This window comes from Lampris incognitus, chromosome 20 (genome assembly GCF_029633865.1).
Source record: "Lampris incognitus isolate fLamInc1 chromosome 20, fLamInc1.hap2, whole genome shotgun sequence".
Lineage (NCBI taxonomy): Eukaryota > Metazoa > Chordata > Actinopteri > Lampriformes > Lampridae > Lampris > Lampris incognitus.
The window spans coordinates 28059227-28077631 of NC_079230.1; the positions used below are offsets into that span (position 1 = coordinate 28059227).

The 18405-nt window shown below is 46.0% G+C and overlaps 1 protein-coding gene across 1 annotated transcript; it reads left to right on the forward strand.

Moving 5' to 3' along the window:
* The first annotated feature begins 3110 nt into the window (after positions 1-3110).
* On the forward strand, positions 3111-18048 carry tesk1b (testis associated actin remodelling kinase 1b). The gene is made up of 9 exons (XM_056300216.1): positions 3111-3205; positions 5182-5230; positions 6384-6530; positions 7405-7487; positions 10211-10301; positions 11187-11276; positions 12891-12977; positions 14655-14751; positions 15870-18048. Exons 1-9 carry the CDS (start codon positions 3111-3113, stop codon positions 16967-16969), a joined length of 1839 nt encoding a protein of 612 aa, XP_056156191.1. The 3' UTR covers positions 16970-18048.
* Positions 18049-18405: the final 357 nt, after the last annotated feature.

Below are 18405 nucleotides of genomic sequence, written 5' to 3' on the forward strand. Positions count from 1 at the left end.
AACCTGGCACACAGACACCCTGACTGCTGGGAATTAAAAAAAAAAACATTTTCATTTGGTGACCCGTGAAACACACACACCTCATAGAAAATCTCCCTCCCTGCTTCAGCCGTAATCCTTCGTGCACTTGTAGTGAGTCAGTGTGTAATGATCGAGAGTGTTTGTCTGATATCCAGCAGCACATCAGATAAACACAGACCTGCTGCATCAGCACACACCTCACATGTGCAGCACGGCCCACGTGCACCTTCACATGCATGTGTGTGTGTGTGTGTGTGTGTGGCACAACACATGCAAAAGTTTTGGCAAATCGGAGGCTGTGCATGGTTTTGTGCATGAGACGTACACACATAACGGGTGAATTCTCAAATTATGCACACACTCTCTATGCAGTCCATGCTGCTGTGTGGGTAGTGTCTATAATATATCTAACCCCTGTGGGGGTATTTATGATCTATCTAACCACTGTGCTCCTGCTGCCAGATAAATCCCTGGTAATGCGGGAGGAGCAGGAGGAAGCTGTAATAAATAATATCAGAGAAGATAAAACTCCTCGTCCTCCTCCGTGCTCCGTTACGCTGAGCGTTTAACGTATAGCGGGTGAGGTAAAGACTACTCCAGTACAACCACGCACACTTTTACACACACTTGCAGCATGTGTCCAAATTTGCGAGTGAGATTCCTCCTGCAAATGGAAACAGCTGTAAAATGTGTGTGTGTGAGAGATAAACCACCGACAGCCTGAGGGCTTGAGGTCTTCTTCGGTGGAGTATGAGGCATGGTACGGGGAAGATTGACTCTCATTGACTGGCTGTTAAGATGAAGGAGGCGGACGTGATCTGATTAAGAGGTCAGGTGTGTTTGTGTGTGAGAGAGGAAGAGAGGGAGAGAGAGGGAGAGGAGTTGGCATTAGTCTAGTCCAGTTTCTAATAGGCTTAGTGGATTTCCAGTTTCTCCCTTGATCTGGTGGCTGGCTCAGATCCAGACCAGCATAACATTGAGTTCACCTCAGAGCTTTTTAGCTAAAGACTCGCACCACCAGAATCCCACCTACCTCTCTCTCTCTCTCCCTCCCTATGTCTTTATGTCACTCTACCATCACCATCATTCTCTTACCCTGCTGCCTTGCTAGCCGCTCCTACATTAACAGTTTAACACACAGTGCTGACAAATGTGACATTGTGCATACAGTAGACATTTTCTCCCCCCCCCCCGTCGCTCTCTCTCTGTCTCCCTCTTTCTCTCTCTCGCTCTCTCTCTCTTGCTCTATCACTCTCTCATTCTGTCTATCATTTCTCTCTATCATTCTCTCTGTAACTACCATACTCTCCATCATTCTCTCTACCATTCTGTCACTATCATTCTCTTTCTCTCTCTATCATTCTGTCTGTCGGCCTCTCTCTCTCTCTCTCTCTCGCTGTAAAAGGAAAATGTCAACTAATGAATTTTATCTTGGGACAAGGAAAAATTGGCTATTTATGTCGGCAGAAAGAGGAAGATGGACAACTCGGTAGACACTGATGTAAAGCTGTTGTTTACTAGGATGGCAAAAGCCAGGATGATGATTGATTTCAATTGTTACAGAGAAATTAAAGATATCCAGCAATTCAGTGTTATCTGGGCTCATGGGGATGTGCTGTGCTCAGTAAAAGACAACAACTTGGTTTTTTTCTGGAGAATTGATGTGATTTATTTTTAGTTTCAATTATCTATTTATTTGCTTGTGTTTTCAATATGATTGTATTTTTAAAAAAAATAAAAGTTACTTTTTAGAAATCAAAATCTCTGTCTCTGTCTGTCTGTCTCTGTCTCTCTCAAAATACATTTTGAAATTTCAAATTTGCTTTATTGGCATGACAAGCATTCTCCTATTGCCAAAGCATTAATAACATGTGATACAAAATACATAATGTCATAAGAACAATACAGACAAGACAGTCGAAAACAAACAAACACACAAACAAACAAACAGACATATATTAATTATTATATGTTCTCTCTCTGTCTCTCTCACTCTCTGAATAAAGATGTCCTGAGTTGTTCGTAGTTTTAAAACTTGCTAATGGTTTTCAAGTTTTCTAGATGCTAATTGTTGGTGTAAAGCTAATGTGCCTACATGCTATAGCTGCTGCTGTGTACTCTAGTGGGCGTAGCCTGACATGACGTGACGTCGGCACCCTGAGGGTTTCGCAGGTTGTCCCGATTCCCACTGGCGCCACACATGACCTTAATGATGACGGTCCATGCCATGACATGCTTCTCTACGAAGACTGTAAAGACAATGCAACATGTCCGACTGATCGCTGCTCCACAGTCTCATCCTGTCTGTAGTCAGTGTGTCTCTGCTCGCCTCAGGGGCGTAGCCAGGACTTTTTTACTGGGGGGGGCAGCTGGGGTCAGCCATTTAATCAGGGTGGCACTTGTCAAAACTACTATTTTAAAACTACTTTTCGAAGATGATGATAGCCCTTTTAACAAGGCCGTGGACTGTGTATAGCCAAAGGGTATGGGATGGTATCATTCATCTAATCTACATGTCCCATGCACGGGTGTTAATGCAATGGGTATGGTTTAAGTGCTGCAACGTGTAAAGACCGAAGACAGAAATGCCGTTTAGTATTTCAATTGCAATTTCAATTGCATGCAGGGAAAATGTACACGATGAGGCCAACACTTCCATATCCTGAACACACACAACTAAATAAACTACGTCACTTGGACTTGCCATGCTGCACTTACACACTCTTGCTTTTACACAAATATGAGCCCATTGGGCTCATAACGTTGGTGGCAAAGGACAAGACTTAATAATAATAGGCTAATGATATTAATGCATGTATTTCAGCTTCCATTTGACTGTTTCTGTGCAGGTGTTTTTTTTTTACCCACTCGGGACAGGGGAAGGGTGGCGGGGGGGGCGTGCCCCTCCCCTCGGCCCCCACGTGGCCACGCCCCTGGCTCGCCTGTTTTTGTATCTTCAAGAATTACTAAACAATGTTGACCTTCTCTTTGTGGTACTTAAATCAGAGGTGAAAATCCAAAAGGAATAAATTGTGTGTGTGTGTGTGTGTGTGTGTGTTCAGGTGCAGCACCGGGTGTCAGGCCAGGTGATGGCTCTGAAGATGAACACCATGGCCAGCAACAGAGCCAATATGCTCAGGGAGGTCCAGCTCATGAACAGACTATCACACCCCAACATACTCAGGTCAGTATGGACGAAAACACACATTGGGTTGTTTGTTTGTTTGTTTGTTTGTTTGTTTTCCCATGAATTTAGCGGGGTAGTTTGGTTTCCAGGGTAACGACGTGTCCTACTTGCATGGAGTCGGACAAACTCATGGATACCTGTTTACTACAAGGTACGCTGAGCGACGAGTTTAGCCTAGCTTAGCTCAATTGCTGGACGTCAACTGGGATCATAAGCATCTCTCAAAAGAAGGGAAAGCCTTTAAACTTCACCAAAAAAACAAAAACAAAACAACGGATGGCTAGTCTAAAAAAACTAAATGTTGTAATTCGTGTATGTATAAAATTGGTGATTTTCACTACAAACAATGAAAAGAGATGATACCAAACTTGCTAAGTTTACGCTTCCTCCTAGCTGGACTAGCTTGACTTTCCATTCGCTTTCCAAGTCTCCCAACAAGACTGAATGAGAGTGAACTATAATTACATTTTTAGGATTTTGTGTATGCTTGTGGAAACATTGATGAAGAATAAAATAACGCTTGGCTAACAGGTAAACGGTATTAAGGATTCGCTCCGGGGAAGGTGTGTTTCTCCTGTGGGAAGCGGTGCTCGTCAGACGCCCAGCAGTTGAGCTTAGCTAGGCTAAACCTAGCTGGCTTAGATAGCCTAGCTTAGCTTAAGCTAGGCTAAACCTAGCTGGCTTAGCTAGCCTAGCTTAGCTCAACCTACCTTTAAACCGCACGGGGAAATAAACAGGTTTCCATTAGTTTGTCTGACTCTGAAAAAACGAATCAATGGTAAACAAATATTAGATCTGTGGTAAAATTGATGATCTGCAGGCTGTTATAGTTGAATTAATCCTGTTTATAGTTTCCTTCCGTGGTCATAATTTCTCTTTAGCATGTCTTAATTATGACGAGGTGGTGTTGCCAAAATCTTATCAATATTTTTGATTGACTGTCTCTATTGATAATGTGGCTATATTATGTGGGTGACTATCAGTGCTTTCACAAGATATTTACACAGCAGTAAATGTTGATAAATGATCATTAGTAATGTGGACGTGATGACCAAGCAGGTAGAGACGTTCATTGTTCATGTCACTAAAACAGTGGAATAAGTTCGGAAAACTCTCACTTGACTGTAATGCAGCCTTTAACCAGGGAATGTCAACATTTAAGTTATATCACCAGATTACCACAATCAGACAACACACCTTTAAGTCCAGGGAATGTCAACATTAGATTAGATTAGATTGTTGTATTAGCAACACAACCAAGGCCGGTGGAATTTGGTTTCGGTACACGTTAAACTCTGCAGCACAATACATACATGGACAACAGCGGATCACGAACAACACAGTTACACATTTAACATTTAAGTTATATCTCCGTATTGCCAGAACCACGATCCCACAACACACCTGGTTTTATATCAACATATCTATATATTTTTTTTCCACCCTTTTTCTCCCCAATTGTACCTGGCCAATTACCCACTCATCCGAGCTCTACCGATCCGGGGAGGGCTGCAGACTACCACATGCCCCCTCCGATACATGTGGAGTCGCCAGCCGCTTCTTTTCACCTGACATTGAGGAGGTTCACCAGGGGGACGTAGTGCGTGGGAGGATCACGCTATTCCCTCCCAGTTCCCCCTCCTCCCTGAACAGGCACCCCGACTGACCAGAGGAGGTGCTAGTGCAGTGACCAGGACACATACCCACATCTGGCTTCCCACCCGCAGACACAGCCAACTGTGTCTGTAGGGACGCCTGACCAAGCTGGAGGTAACACGCGGATTCGAACCGGTGATCCCCGTGTTAGTAGGTAATGGAATAGACCACTATGCCACCCAGATGCCCGTTACATATCAACATATCAGTTCGAATTAGGGACCTTCGGTGAAGCATGAAATGACACCGGGACTCATCTTTGTTTCCTCAGTTGTATCTCTTCATTGAAAAAGTGTGTTTGTCTGCTTTCCCTGCAGGTTCATAGGAGTGTGTGTGCACGAGGGACAGCTCCACGCCCTCACAGAGGTAACACACTCTCAGTTTAATCTGCTGATGGAGCGGAAGTGTCTTGTAGTGGAAACCACAAAACGCCGTGTTTCAGAATGGAAACCATAATCACTTCATTGGCTGATGACTGCAGTTGTTTTGCGGGACGTTTGTGTTTGTGGCATTGGTGCGGGGACGTATTGACAACTAACAAAGTCCACACTGACACACATGGCACAGGAATGAATGGGGCCCCGAGCGTTGTGTAACAGCACAGGGTCACGCATACAATAGACAATAGACAGAGCACCAAACACATCTCTCCACATACACACAAAAAAAGTCAATCAATATAAACAACTACAACAACAGAGCACAGAGTCCAGTAATGCAACGAGAGAGAATGAAAGAAGAGGCTGGAAGTCAGCTGGAATAGTGTTTGATTTTTTCAAACAATATCTAATTGGGGGAAAAAGCAGCATTACATGGTATACAAACAGGAAAAAAAAGAAGTATTTTTTACAGCGGTTGGTGAACCCAAACCTAGTTTTCCAACCCAACCCATCACACAGACCTCTTCCACAATGAGTATAATATAATATCCATTATCCAAACTGCTTATCCTGCTCAGGGTTGCGGGGATACTGGATAAATAATAAATAAAAATAATAATTAATAATAATAATGGAGAAATAATATAAGATTGTATGATAAATAGAAATAATAATAATAACAATAATGTAAAAAATAAAATAATAATTTAAAATAATAATAATAGAGACATAATATATGATTGTATATGTGCAAACACAATATGACTGCAGTTCTGTACTATATAAGGGTTCTAAGGGGAACTGGGTGGCTAATGGACAGCACCTGTACATATTATGGACAGACATGATGCATATCACAGACACACATGAAGTATGTTATACATTGATATGGTAAAACCAGTTTTGTCTTTTGCCATTAACCAGTTTTTGGTGACGTGACTGTTGCTGAATGTCTAATGTCGCCTCAGTCACAGAACGGCGGTTGACACTTCCTGTTGCTGTCCCAGTAACTGATAGCCATGACAACCCGACAACAACAGATGATTCAGATGATCTACAGTTACCATGACATCGAGAATATCCCTCGCCTTTACTTTCTAATCGAAAACCTGTTTTTGTGCCCCTCCTGTTAACTGCAGTACATTAACGGTGGCAACTTGGAGCAGCTGTTGGACAGCGAGGTGTACCTGTCCTGGAGCACTCGGCTGGGCCTGGCCCTGGACATCGCCAGGGGACTGCAGTATCTCCACAGCAAGGGCATCTTCCACAGGGACCTCACCTCCAAGGTAACTGTACACACCATGCACACGCACTGATGCCCTCAGAAGTAACTGTACACACCATGCACACGCACAGATGCATGCAAGCACACACATCTAAGCACCCACACACACACTAACGCTCAACAACTTTGCAGCGATGCGTCCTCCACAGGGACCTCGCCTCCAAGGTAGTCATGCATATGAATTACAAGCATGGATGCACACTGACCTGCACAACCACACACAGACACACACACTTGCTTCACTTGTATATACACAGATGGGTAACACTTTAGTATGGGGAACATATTCTAAGTAACAAAAACTTAATTTACAGTAATTTAACACTATTAACACTTGTAGTTTTGTGTTTTGTTATGTAAGAACAGACCATATTCATTAAGTGTTAGTAAGGGAGAATAACTCTTCTTGTTGTACTACCACCTTATAAAGTCCATACTAAGCAAAGCATATTGAGATGGTACTACTAATAAGCAATAATTCTGAGGTTATAGAGGGAAAACTCATAGTTAATGGCTTACTGGTTGTATAATAAGGCAATGCAGAATAAGGCATTAATGAGTACGTAATAATGACCAATTAAGAGCCAATATGTTGCTAATTTGCATGCTAATTAGCACCTAATTACTGGTGACTACGTTCCCCATACTAAAGTGTTACCCACAGATGTATCTTCCAACAAAACACCACCACATGGCAGTTACACACACACACACACACACACACAAGGTAGGCTTCATGTAACTCAGTATGAGGACAGGCGTATGTATGTACCCCTATCACTCTGGTCCACTGGCTGAAGTTTGTTTTTTTCCACCAGTGTTTTTGTGCAGCGTTTGTGTAGCCTGTAATAAAGCGGTGTGTGTGAACTCTGCAGAACTGCCTGGTGCGCTGGGAGAGCGGTGTGTGTTCGGCGGTGGTCGGGGACTTCGGTCTGGCGGAGAAGATCCCGGAGTACAGGTCAGTGTGTAGGTCTGTTCATCAAGCTGCTATCTGCACATGTAGGTTAGATAAGATGTGACAACAAGACTCCTCCTCTTCCTCCATCTGTCGTTCTCTCACTCATCAGTCTTCAATACTGCTGTCTGTGTTGCTCTGCCCCTCTGTGAGGAATGTGACTGTGTGTGATTGTATGTATCTATGTTGTGTTTGTGTGTGTGTTTGTATGCATGTAGGTATCTATGTTGTGTGTGTCTTATCTATGTTGTGTGTGTGTATGCATGTGTGTATGTATGTGTTTGTATGCATGTATGTGTGTGTTTGTATCTATGTTGTGTGTGTATGTATGCATCTATGTTGTGTGTGTGTGTGTGTGTGGGGGGGGGTCAAAACAAAGTTTCCCCCAAAATAACGTGGAACTATGATTAATGAGCCTTGTTTCTAGGGGGACGTTGGACAGACGTTCACTTGTCAACATTTCATCTGCTCTGTCCTGAGCCACCTGTGAGATGTCTTGTCTTCCTTCGTGTGTGTGTGTGTGTGTGTGTGTGTGTGTGTGTGTGTGTGTGTGTGTGTTTATCATGCTGTGACATTTACACAGTGTATTTTATTCATCATCATAAATTCACAGCCTGCTGTGCCGGCTATAAACAACTGGCCAGAATTGCGGCGGTTGGTTGGCTGCTTCTCAGATGAAATCACACACACACTGTGTATCATGACGACAACAATCACACACCCACACCGTGTGTGATGACGACAACGAGGCCATTTAACCCTCCACGCCTCCCCTCCACTTACACGCGCTGCCTCTCTGTTTTATGGACATATCGCTTGACCGCCTGGACTGATAACTGATGAAGAGGCTGAGATGGCGAGCGTGACGTCAAGGAAATGCAACCTCACTCCCCACCTCCCGACACACACACACACACACACACACGCACACACACACATCCCATTAGCACGTTATTCTCCTGTTGGTCTCTTTAGGAAATGTGTCTCCAGTCATTTAGTAAACACGCTGAGAGGAGACAGCTGCTGCTGTAACCTGGCCTGCCCCTGTGTGTGTGTGTGTGTGTATGTGTGTGTGTGTGTGTGTGTGAGACTATACTGTTTCCTCTTACTCTGTTTGTGCCCAGCCCCTCTCATGTTTGCCTACCTGCACATGCAGTGTGTGCACGTCTGTGGTTCACTGTGTGTGTTTGTCGTTCCTCCAGCAGTGTAACATGGGAGTGTGTGTTTGTCGTTCCTCCAGCAGTGTAACATGGGAGTGTGTGTTTGTCGTTCCTCCAGCAGTGTAACATGGGAGTGTGTGTTTGTCGTTCCTCCAGCAGTGTAACATGGGAGTGTGCGTTTGTCGTTCCTCCAGCAGTGTAACATGGGAGTGTGTGTTTGTCATCCGACTTCAGCTGTTGTGTTCCAACAGTGGCCATTGAACTCGTTTCCGAAACACTTTGAATGGCATGTTTTCCTTTTCAGTGAGCACCGAGTAAGGTATTTACACTTATAGAGGTGGAGAACTCACCGTAATGTCAACCCTTTTCTGTGTGTGTGTGTGTGTGTTTCTGTTGGACTGCTACCCCTGTGCTTGTGGCATGATTGGAGGGAGAGGAGATGAAGAGGGGTTTAGGGAAAGAGCTCCAAATAAGGTCAAACTATTCTAGTCGTCCATCTCTCTCTCTCTCTCTCTCTCTCCTGGCTGTCTCACCTCTCTGTCGTCTGTCTCACTTTTCTGTCTGTCTGACCTCTCCCTCTCTCGTCTGTCTGTCTCTCATCTCTCTCTCTCGTCTTTCTGTCTTTTCTGTCTGTCTGTCTCACCTCTCTCGTCTATCTGTGTCTCTCAGCTCTCTCTCCCTTTCTCTGTCTGTCTGTCTGTTACGCTCTCTCTCTGTCTTGCTCTCTTGTCTGTCTGTCTCGCTGTCTCACCTCGCTCCCCCTCCCTCTTTTTCCCTCCTTTGCTGATGGTTCCCTCACTTCTCCAAATGACGTTTATCCTGAGGGACTGCCTCCCTGTCTCTCCATGGTGCTATTACTTCTCTTGCTGTATTTCTGCAGTATCACAACCCACAGTAGCAGATGAAAATAGCACAGAGAGGAAGTATCTGCCAGCAGTTGTGTGCATGTGTGTGTGTGTGTGTGTGCGCGCACATTTTCCTTGCACATTCTTGTGTTCCTTCCTCTTTCTAAAATTTGCAGTTGCACAACGGCATCTCTTATGGTATCCCTGAAAAACACTGCAGTAATTAAGATACAGCTGACGCGCACGCTCACGTGCACAGACCTCTGTGTTTCACCCCATGCACCCTCTCTGATTGGGTTGTGTGTTAATGAAGTGAAGCATACTGCCTGGTCGCATGGCTGTTATTCCATCTGTTTTGTCTTCTGACTCATCTACGAACAGCGGGGTTCCTCTGCAGGCCTGGAAAGTGGCCATTTTTCTAATTTACAAAACGGAAACTTTGGCAATGCATTAAAAACCATTCAGAAATAAATTTAGTCAGTGGTGACATGAAAATGACTTCACAATTTATGTTATTGAAGGCATACTTAATCCATTGGGATATTTATGAATCGCAATTCTCTAATAGAATAATAGTCATTTGTCACTAAGCCAGAAAATTATGCTTATAAGTCCGACCAGAGCACGAGACCCAAAGTGTTTGTGCCTGATTTCAAGTGTCGCTTTCCTTCATATCTCTCTCTCTCTCTCTCTGTCTGTCTCTCTGTCGTCGTCCCTACAGTGACGCAGCAGACCAGGAGCCCCTGGCTGTGGTGGGCTCCCCCTACTGGATGGCTCCAGAAGTGCTGCGAGGAGAGCTTTATAATGAGAAGGTAATGACAGATTTATTCCCACGACCTGTAGCTGTGTGTTTGCTTTCCCTGCGAGAATTCCGCATACATCATGAATGGCCATGTTGACAAGTACAAAGACAAAGCTAGAGGAAGTACATGCTGACATACACAGACAATTTGATAAATTATAATGATTCATGCCAGTATGGAGTCTAGCTGTGTAGTAGGCAGACACGGAGAGGGAAATTACTACTAACTCGACTGCCAACCGTTTTGTAATACTCTGTTTAGATTAGTGAAGTATATGCATCACTCCTGATGCGAATCCAATTTTAAAAAGGCAAACATGAGAAGGCCAGTGCAAATTAACTAAACCTGCCAAGACCACACACACACAGCAGCCTTGCATTGAATCCTGCTAGGGTTTTTTCCCTGTCACTTGCTAATAAGCGTTGTACAGATGAGTGGACAGTATACACAAGCATTTACTGTAATACTGCAGATTTATTAGCATATTATAATACTGCAGCTTTATTAGGATATTATAATACTGCAGATTTATTAGCTATTATAAATTATAATACAGCAGATTTATTAGGATATTATAATACTGCAGCTTTATTAGGATATTATAAATTATAATACTGCAGATTTATTAGGATATTATAATACTGGAGCTTTGTTAGGATATTATAAGATGGCCAAAACATGTGAAAGTTAACACAGTCGAATAACAAAAAAACAAAAAAAAATTCATTTTTGATAAATGGAATTTCTTGCTATGGATGGGAATGGAGATGACGGAGATGATGCATGTATGTTTTACCTCATTTTGTTTCTCGAATTTACCAGGATATATCTTTCTGTATCTCTCTCTCTCTCTCTCTCTGTATCTCTCTCTCTGGGTCTCCCCCCCCCCATCAGGTGGACGTGTTTGCATTTGGGATCATCCTTTGTGAAACTATAGCGAGGATACAGGCTGACCCCGATATCCTGCCACGCACTGAGGTGCCGGTGAAAACCCTTTCATTACTTCCATAGCTACAGTCACGTCAGCCTTTCATCAATTCATCACATGTTAGTCATCCTTTCATCAAGGGTCCTGCTGCATCAAGTCATCTTTGAAAAAAAAGCTATTAATAATTTCAGGGCCGATGTTCGCTGCTCAGTATGTAAAATACTAATTCCTATCTGGTTATGAGTTAATAGAAGGACTAACTTAACCTATGGATATATAACCACTGTTAAAGTCCAGACTACAATCCTTTTACTGGTTTTGAGTGTCGCATCCTGCAAATACATGTTGGATATATCATTTCGGAAGGAAATTATATATATATATATTTTTATTTATTTCCCACCTTTTCCTCCCCACTTCTATCAGGCCAATTACCCCACTCTTCTGAGCCGTCCCGGTCGCTGCTCCACCCCCTCTGCTGATCCGGGGAGGGCTGCAGACTACCACATGTCTCCTCCAATACATGTGGAGTCGCCAGCCGCTTCTTTTCACCTGACAGTGAGGAGTTTCACCAGAGGGGACAGTGTGTGGGAGGATCACGCTATTCCCCCCAGTTCCCCCTCTTCCCTGAACAGGCGCCCCGACTGACCAGAGGAGGCGCTGGTGCAGCGACCAGGGCACATGTCCACATCCAGCTTCCCACCTGCAGACACAGCTAATTGTTTCTATAGGGATGCCTGACCAAGCCGGAGGTAACACGGGGATTCGAACCAGCGATCCCCGTGTTGGTAGGCAACAGAATAGACCGCTACGCCACCCGGACGCCCGTTACATATCTATACTACATCCACATACTGAGCAGATCTGTCCAGTTCATGGGAAGCTGGATGTGGGTATGTATCCTGGTTGCTGCACTAGCGCCTCCTCTGGTCAGTTGGGGCACCTGTTCAGGGGGGAGGGGGAACTGGGGGGAATAGCGTGATCCTCCCACACACTATGTCGCCCCTGGTGAAACTCCTCAGTGTCCGGTGAAAAGAAGCGGCTGGCGACTCCACATGTATCGGAGGAGACGTGGTAGTCTGCAGCCCTCCCCGGATCAGCAGAGGGGGTGGAGCAGTGACCGGGACGGCTCAGAAGAGTGAGGTAATTGGCCAGATACAAGTGGGGAGGAAAAGGTGGGAAATAAATTTTTTTAAAAATATATACATATAATTTCCTTCCAAAATGATATATCCAACATCTATTTGCAGGATGCGACACTCAAAACCAGTAAAAGGATTGTAGTCTGGACTTTAACAGTGGTTATATATCCAGCAGCGACCGGGACAGCTCAGAAGAGCGGGGTAACTGGCCAAGTACAATTGGGGAGGGGAAAAAAACGGGGGTTAATCCCCTCCCCCCCAAAAAAGAGCACTGGATGATATGGCTTCTACTTACGCTTAAATTTATGCAAGGGTATTTTAGTTCTTTGTAATAAACAGTGTTAGAATTTTAGTCCAATAGCTTCCCGGTCATTCCCAGTGAATCTACACGCCCCGACGCCTGGCAGCGAAAGCTACGTACATTGCAGGTTCAGTGTAAACCTATGGCAGCTAGCTCCCCGAGAGGCAGCTAGCTCCCCGAGGCTACAACCTTACTGTTTTTTGTTTATCTTTTTTTTTTTTTGGTAGGACTTTGGTCTGGATGTGGAGACCTTTCACCACATGGTGGGAGACTGTCCTCCTGACTTCCTGGAATTAGCCGTCACCTGCTGCAATGTAAGACACACAAATTGCACAAATTGCATGTAACCCATTTTCTACCTTCCTTCCCCTCCATCCATAATGCATTTGTTGATTCATTTGGTTAGATAGGTAGTTAGCCTGCCTGTTTAGCGACTGATACCGAGTGAGGTTGTTGAGCAGTGGTTCTCCATCAGGTCCTCAGGTACCACCGGTAAGTACTGTTGGGTTTCTGTTATCCCAGGTAGTTCATTATAGACTCTTCCAAGTGCTCCAGCACATGAACGCCTCTTCAAAGTAGTGATCACCAGTGGGGAAATTGGGGAATATTGATGATATTTGTTTTCCTGAGTTGTGATGTTTCATGACCGCAAAAATAGCGGAGTGAGTAGGAAGGAAGTAAGCAGCTGATGTTAGAAAGATGATATTTTTAATTATTCTATGTGTATTTAAATTGCTTGGGGAGAACCCTGGAAAGAAATAAACAAACTGGCCAATAAACAAATTTGGCCTGAATAATAATTTGTAAATTAGAAAAATGAAAGAGAAAATATACTGCAGGTGTTTCCTCTCTGCTGTTCACTCAGCAGCTTAGGTAGAAAACAACTCACACATTTTTTGTAGCTGTATGTTTAACATCTACGGGTAAACGGGATGAGTTTCCTCCGTAGGGTGTCTGGGCTCAGCCTTAGAGATAGGGTGAGGAGCTTGGACATCCGCAGGGAGCTCGGAGTAGAGCCACTGCTCTTTTGTGTCGAAAGGAACCAGTTGAGGTGGTTCGGGCATCTGATTAGGATGCCTCCTGGGCGCCTTCTTTTGGCGGTTTTCCGGGCACGGCCAACTGGAAGGAGACCACGGGGTAGACCCAGAACTTGCTGGAGGGACTACATGTCCAATCTAGCCTGGGAACGCCTTGGGATCCCCCAGGAGGAGCTGGAGGGCGTTGCTGGGGAGAGGGACATCTGGAGTGCCCTACTTGGCTTGCTGCCACTGCGACCCGACCCCGGAGAAGCGGCTAATGATGAGATGAGATGAGATCCAGTTGCTTTGGTCACCCGATATTTCTGACCAAAACACTTGAACGCCAGTCAGGTTGCACATAGGACTTCCGACATTGGAAATACGAGCTTCCTCCGTCCACCTGATGAAGGGGTCACATTCACCTGTTCCAGTTATTCAGCCTCCAATCAGGGAGCTTTTACACCTGGAACAACAGGTGGATGCCATGACCTACCTGGCAGAACAGAACCAGCAGTACCGGTGGTACCTGAGGACCTGATTGAGAACCACTGGTCTAAACTCTTGGGTGCTAAATGGATGTCTACGTAGTTGGTAGACCATCCATGTCCTGTAGGCCGGGTTAGATCTGTTCAGAATGGGAAGTGGATGTATAGTAGAGTCTTTTTGGGATGCAAGACGTTACCGTTGAGGCCTCCTCTGTTAGCTTGGTTGGCATAATTTAATAAAGCATTGTGTGTGGTGTGTGTTTTCCATCCCTCCTTTAACATCTAAACTAGATTTCTTCGTACTCGCCTGCCTGCATGTAACTTTAAAATGACTTCATGTGTTTCTGTGCATTGAAAAAAATGCAAAGACCACTCTGTCACACAGTTTATTTACGTGATTTCTCTACAGAAAATGTCTGATTTTGAGCTGAGCGCCATTCCTCTTTCTATCTGACTGGTTTCCCTCTGTCTCTCTCTCCTCCACCAGATGAACGCGGCGCTCCGTCCATCCTTCTCCGAGATCGTAGCTGAGCTGGAGAAAAGGGAAGTCGAGAGGACGCAGAAAGATGAGCCAGCGGTCAAGGGTGAGTCATTCAGTGTCCGTGTGTGTGTGCGTGTGTGTGTGTACACTTTAAGGTGCACACAAGTGGAGGTTTCCGCTGTCATGTTGTGGTTTAAAGGGAGAGTTTGGTTTCTGGGTTTTGTACTATGTGTCCTACTTGGATCAAACTCATGGATACCTTTTTACTTCTGTGCAGTTTGAACGTACGAGTTTAGCCTAGCTTAGCTCAATTGCTGGCTGTCGTTCAGGGCAATTAGCAATGCCTCTCAAAAGAAGGGTAATCCCGGGTGGTGTGTTTAAAGATGCGTGTATGTTTTTCAAGTCAAATTATTTTGTCACGTTTGCGGGGCGTCCGGGTAGCATAGCGGTCTATTCCGTTGCCTACCAACACGGGGATCGCTGGTTCAAATCCCAAGTTACCTCCAGCTTGGTCCCTACAGACATAATTGACCGTGTCTGCAGGTGGGAAGCTGGATGTGGGTATGTGTCCTGGTTGCTGCACTAGCCCCTCCTCTGGTCGGTCAGGGCGCCTGTTCGGGGGGGGCTGAGGGGAATAGCGTGCTCCTCCCACGTGCTACGTCCCCCTGGCGAAACTCCTCACTGCCAGGTGAAAAGAGGCACGTGGTAGTCTGTAGCCCTCCCCGGATCGGCAGAGGGGGTGGAGCAATGACCGGGACGGGTCAGAGGAGTGGGGTAATTGGCCGGGTGCAATTGGGGAGAAAAAGGGAGTAAAGTCCAAAAAAAAAAAAACAAACGATAAAAATGACAAAGATGTTTAACAAAAACGAAGTATAAATGATGGAATAGTGACAAAAAGCTCTATAAATTTATAACAAAGGAAGTGAAAATGTCGGTGTGTCATCTGGTCTCTCTGCTGAGACTCGTAGGGATCCAAACATCCTGTCACGCTGCTGAGCTGCAAGTTTCCTTTTTTTATTGCAGGGAGAGTACAGCGTCCTGAATATTGCATGTGTTTTAATGTTATATAAACTCTTCTGCTGACGTCACACGGAGGCAAACTGTTTTTCTCTGCACCGTGCCTGGCGTCTTACGTGTAGTTCACATGCTCAAAGCAGCCATGTCTCAGCCATGCAGCGTGGTCTAATGGGTGGTTTTTGTTTTTCCTTTCTTTTCGTTCAGCAGCTTCTCCGGTGATTGGTCCCCTGCGTAGACGGTCCTTGTGTCTCCCGGCCGACCCTCGCCTTTCCCGCAGCAAATCAGACATGCTCCATCCCCTGGCCATGCTCCCTGCCACCACTCTGGCTCCTCCCACCCGCTTCAACCCCTTCTCCCAGCGCGAAGACCTGAAAGGGGGAAAGATCAAACTGTTCGACACGCCCAGCAAGTCGGTCATCTCCCTGACCTTCACCCTCCCCCCGCCGCCAGACCCCTGTGGCAGCTCGGCAGCGTCAGAGGCGGACAGCGGGGACCCACCCAGGAGGCACAGACGCTGCCTGTCACTTCCGTGCACTCCGCCGCCAAACGTGACATCCGCCCCCGCCACTGTCCTATCCGAGGAGGACCACCGACCGCCGTCCCAGACAGACACCGTAAATGGCAGAGGTGAGAAGGACAGACTCGTCTTAGGCGAGGACGAGAGGAAGAGCATGGATAGCCCAGCGGAAGAATCAGGTATCCCGTTTACCCTCGAAGCTATGTCACTTGATTTCCTGGACCAAGAGAATGGCAACAATGAGGAGGAGGATGAGCAAGAGGAGCCCATGGACTGCACCAGCTCCCCAGAGACGTTAGAAACGCCATCTCCTTACTCTAAACTCTCACCTTCCCCCACCCAACCTGCCACACTGCCTTTCTCCAACGGCTGGGGAGCCACCATCTCTAACGCCCCCCCCTGCCTCCCTCCCCTCTCCCCCCTAGACAATAACAACGTGGTCATCAGCCGACCCTTAACCTGGGGTGCTGTCAACAATGCCGCCGATAACGGGTACCATCACACCCCCGGGGACCCCGCCGGGCCGTCTCCGTTCGGATCCGGCAGCGGCCACTCCCTGGACCAGGAGGAGGTCATCTCCTGTCCCGGCTGCTGTCTGGCGGGCCTCCGTTTCCCGTCGGTATGTTTGCGCGCTGCCCCACCCCGCAGAAACCCCTACAAAAACCTGAACGTCGACCACACGGCCTCCCGCAGCCTGCTCTGCCCAGGACCCAAAGGCCTGCAGCCATCACCGACCCCCACTGCCAGCCAGGAGCTGGGACTCTCCTTACCGGGGGCGCAGACATAGATGTAGACATGAAATGCACCCAACGCACCCGGAAATGGACCAGAGAGGAAGTTGCGTGTAAGCCGCACCAACACATCTGCCCTGGAAATGAGTGGGTCTACCTGAAAATTTGCACAGATTACCAATCCAGCAATACCCCACTGATTTCCTGGGTGTGTTTATTTTTGTTTGATTCTGGGTGTGGGCGGCACACACACACACTTCGTGGTGGGAGCTTGATGGAGGCCGCAGACCTCCACATGTCTGAGCTCGCATCAGTTTACTTAAAACACACACACACCCGTGTTCTGTCAGTATGTGATTTATAGGAGCTGTTTTCTGACCCCTTTATTTGTGGTGAAATGGTGGGGACCAACTCCGTAGACGATACAGAGCTGACGACTCTGCAAGGAGAATGACGCCCTCTGCTGGGCTGGGGGTGTTACGACATGGATGTCGGCCATGATGTCAGTGTGCGCGCGCGTGTGTGTGTGTCTGTGTGTGTGTGTGCGCGTGGGCCTGGCTGATTTCACACTATTTGCAGCATGAAATCCTATTTTTTTGTTTGTTTGTTTGTTTTTGTTGTCCATACGTTGACCTGGACCCTGTATGTGTCCTGCTTTAAAGAGTCTTTTTTGACCGACGATGCTACGATGAGGAATGTTATGCCTAGTATTACTATTGCGATGATTTTGATACGATGCCGTTTTGAATGACTAGACGGATATGCTTTGTAATTTGATTGTCGAGAAGTGTACAGCGCACTGTGTGCACGAGGGAGGTGTGTGTGTGTGTGTGTGTGTGTGTGTTTGCATGAGAATGAGGTGGTAGATGCATGTCTGAGACTGTTCCAGAAAGATCTGTGTGTAATAGTGTGTCCTGTACACCATAACATTTTTTTTTTAATGTTGTTGCTGTTATGATCCCTCCATTGGCCTTCTGGTTGCCTGGTAAAGCACTTCAGCTGCATTACTCTTATTAATAAGGAAACGGATGTCTGTGGTTATTACTTTTGCAAAATGAGGGTCGAAGACTGGCGTCAACAAAGAGATGTACAGATTCTTATTATTTAAAGATGGCATTGAATAAAAAGATAACAGAATGCAGTGATGTTTGAATGTCTCATTTTCATAATCCCGTTTTAGATGTCTGGTAGATTTGCTTGTTTTTAGGGTTTCGACCCACAAGTTTGCCTTAACTTTCCATGTACTACTTGTTGCCAAAACATGTGCAGGTGAATTTCAAAAAAGTTGCTCTGAAAACTGCTCTCATCTTATCTCATCCTCAGCCGCTTCTCCGGGTTCGGGTCGCGGTGGCAGCAAGCTAAGTAGGGCACTCCCGACATCCCTCTCCCCAGCTCCTCCTGGGGGATCCCAAGGTGTTCCCAGGCCAGATTAGTCATGTAGTCCCTCCAGCGAGTTCTGGGTCTACCCCGGGGTCTCCTCCCAGTTGGCCGT

Bases quoted from the DNA above. Each gene is read 5' to 3' on its own strand.
- tesk1b (XM_056300216.1), top strand. From the start codon at position 3,111: ATGGCTCTGAAGATGAACACCATGGCCAGCAACAGAGCCAATATGCTC. The intron at 3,206-5,181 runs GTCAGTATGGAC...CTTTCCCTGCAG, and splicing joins TCACACCCCAACATACTCAG to GTTCATAGGAGTGTGTGTGC. The intron at 6,531-7,404 runs GTAACTGTACAC...TGAACTCTGCAG, and splicing joins ACAGGGACCTCACCTCCAAG to AACTGCCTGGTGCGCTGGGA.